Source organism: Babylonia areolata, chromosome 34 (assembly GCF_041734735.1).
Source record: "Babylonia areolata isolate BAREFJ2019XMU chromosome 34, ASM4173473v1, whole genome shotgun sequence".
NCBI classification, from domain to species: Eukaryota; Metazoa; Mollusca; class Gastropoda; order Neogastropoda; family Buccinidae; genus Babylonia; species Babylonia areolata.
Genome location: NC_134909.1, coordinates 3,863,586 through 3,866,085, shown reverse-complemented (window position 1 = coordinate 3,866,085; position 2,500 = coordinate 3,863,586). Strand labels below are relative to the sequence as shown.

At 49.9% G+C, this 2,500-nt stretch overlaps 1 protein-coding gene across 1 annotated transcript in view; it reads right to left on the bottom strand.

The window, feature by feature from the left end:
- LOC143277685 (kin of IRRE-like protein 1) overlaps positions 1–2,500 on the bottom strand; it is a 207,850-nt gene that overhangs the window by 17,885 nt on the left and 187,465 nt on the right. The window contains exon 9 of the mRNA XM_076582601.1: positions 394–502. Coding sequence (XP_076438716.1) covers positions 394–502 — 109 coding nt within the window. The remainder of the gene's footprint in view (positions 1–393; positions 503–2,500) is intronic.

Genomic DNA, 2,500 nt, shown 5'->3' with positions numbered 1-2,500 from the left:
GGTGTGTCAGCTGTCACCACATTGCTTCAGGTGTGTCAGCTGTCACCACATTGCTTCAGGTGTGTCAGCTGTCACCACATTGCTTCAGGTGTTTCACGTGTCACGACAATGCTTCAGGTGTGTCAACACATTCCTCCATGCGTGTTATGTTCACATATACAAGTACACCCCCCCACACACACGCACTCTCCAAGCCCCCTCCCACCCCTGCACACACACCCCTCTTTCACCCCCTCCACACACCCCTCTTTCACCCCCTCCACACACCTCCCTCTTTCACCCCCTGCACACACCCCTCTTTCACCCCCTCCACACACCTCCCTCTTTCACCCCCTCCACACACACCCCTCTTTCACCCCCTCCACACACCCCTCTTTCACCCCCTCCACACACCTCCAAGTGATGTCGGCAGGGTTGGCGAGCCCGGAGCAGGAAAAGCGGACATAGTCGTATTCACGGATGGTGCGGGTCAGGTTGATCCTCAGGCTGATCTCTGGAGCGTCTGTACACACAGACACACACCTCCCACATGGTTCATCTGTCTGTACATACAGACACACACCTCCCACATGGTTCATCTGTCTGTACACACAGACACACACCTCCCCACATGGTTTATCTGTCTGTACATACAGACACACACCTCCCACATGGTTCATCTGTCTGTACACACAGACACACACCTCCCACATGGTTCATCTGTCTGTACACACAGACACACACCTCCCACATGGTTCATCTGTCTGTACACACAGACACACACCTCCCACATGGTTCATCTGTCTGTACACACAGACACACACCTCCCACATGGTTCATCTGTCTGTACATACAGACACACACCTCCCACATGGTTCATCTGTCTGTACACACAGACACACACCTCCCACATGGTTCATCTGTCTGTACATACAGACACACACCTCCCACATGGTTCATCTGTCTGTACATACAGACACACACCTCCCACATGGTTCATCTGTCTGTACATACAGACACACACCTCCCACATGGTTCATCTGTCTGTACATACAGACACACACCTCCCACATGGTTCATCTGTCTGTACATACAGACACACGCCTCCCACATGGTTCATCTGTCTGTACATACAGACACACACCTCCCACATGGTTCATCTGTCTGTACATACAGACACACACCTCCCACATGGTTCATCTGTCTGTACATACAGACACACGCCTCCCACATGGTTCATCTGTCTGTACACACAGACACACACCTCCCACATGGTTCATCTGTCTGTACATACAGACACACACCTCCCCACATGGTTCATCTGTCTGTACATACAGACACACACCTCCCACATGGTTCATCTGTCTGTACATACAGACACACACCTCCCACATGGTTCATCTGTCTGTACATACAGACACACACCTCCCACATGGTTCATCTGTCTGTACATACAGACACACACCTCCCACATGGTTCATCTGTCTGTACATACAGACACACACCTCCCACATGGTTCATCTGTCTGTACATACAGAAACACACCTCCCACATGGTTCATCTGTCTGTACATACAGACACACACCTCCCACATGGTTCATCTGTCTGTACATACAGACACACACCTCCCACATGGTTCATCTGTCTGTACATACAGACACACACCTCCCACATGGTTCATCTGTCTGTACATACAGACACACACCTCCCACATGGTTCATCTGTCTGTACACATAGACACACACCTCCCCACATGGTTCATCTGTCTGTACATACAGACACACACCTCCCACATGGTTCATCTGTCTGTACATACAGACACACACCTCCCACATGGTTCATCTGTCTGTACATACAGACACACACCTCCCACATGGTTCATCTGTCTGTACATACAGACACACACCTCCCACATGGTTCATCTGTCTGTACACATAGACACACACCTCCCCACAAGGTTCATCTGTCTGTACATACAGACACACACCTCCCACATGGTTCATCTGTCTGTACATACAGACACACACCTCCCACATGGTTCATCTGTCTGTACATACAGACACACACCTCCCACATGGTTCATCTGTCTGTACATACAGACACACACCTCCCACATGGTTCATCTGTCTGTACATACAGACACACACCTCCCCGCATGGTTCATCTGTCTGTACATACAGAAACACACCTCCCACATGGTTCATCTGTCTGTACATACAGACACACACCTCCCACATGGTTCATCTGTCTGTGCACATAGACACACACCTCCCACATGGTTCATCTGTCTGTGCACATAGACACACACCTCCCCACATGGTTCATCTATCTGTACATATATGTGTGTGTGTGTGTGTGCGTGCGTAGTTAGGTAAGTAGGTAAGTAGGAAGGTATCATGCCTGTATGTATGTATGTATGTATGTGTACCTGTCTGTGTCTCTCTCCACACACATATTCATGTACGCATTCGCAGTAAGTAATCCACCTCCACCACCACCCTCCACCACCCTGACACACGGC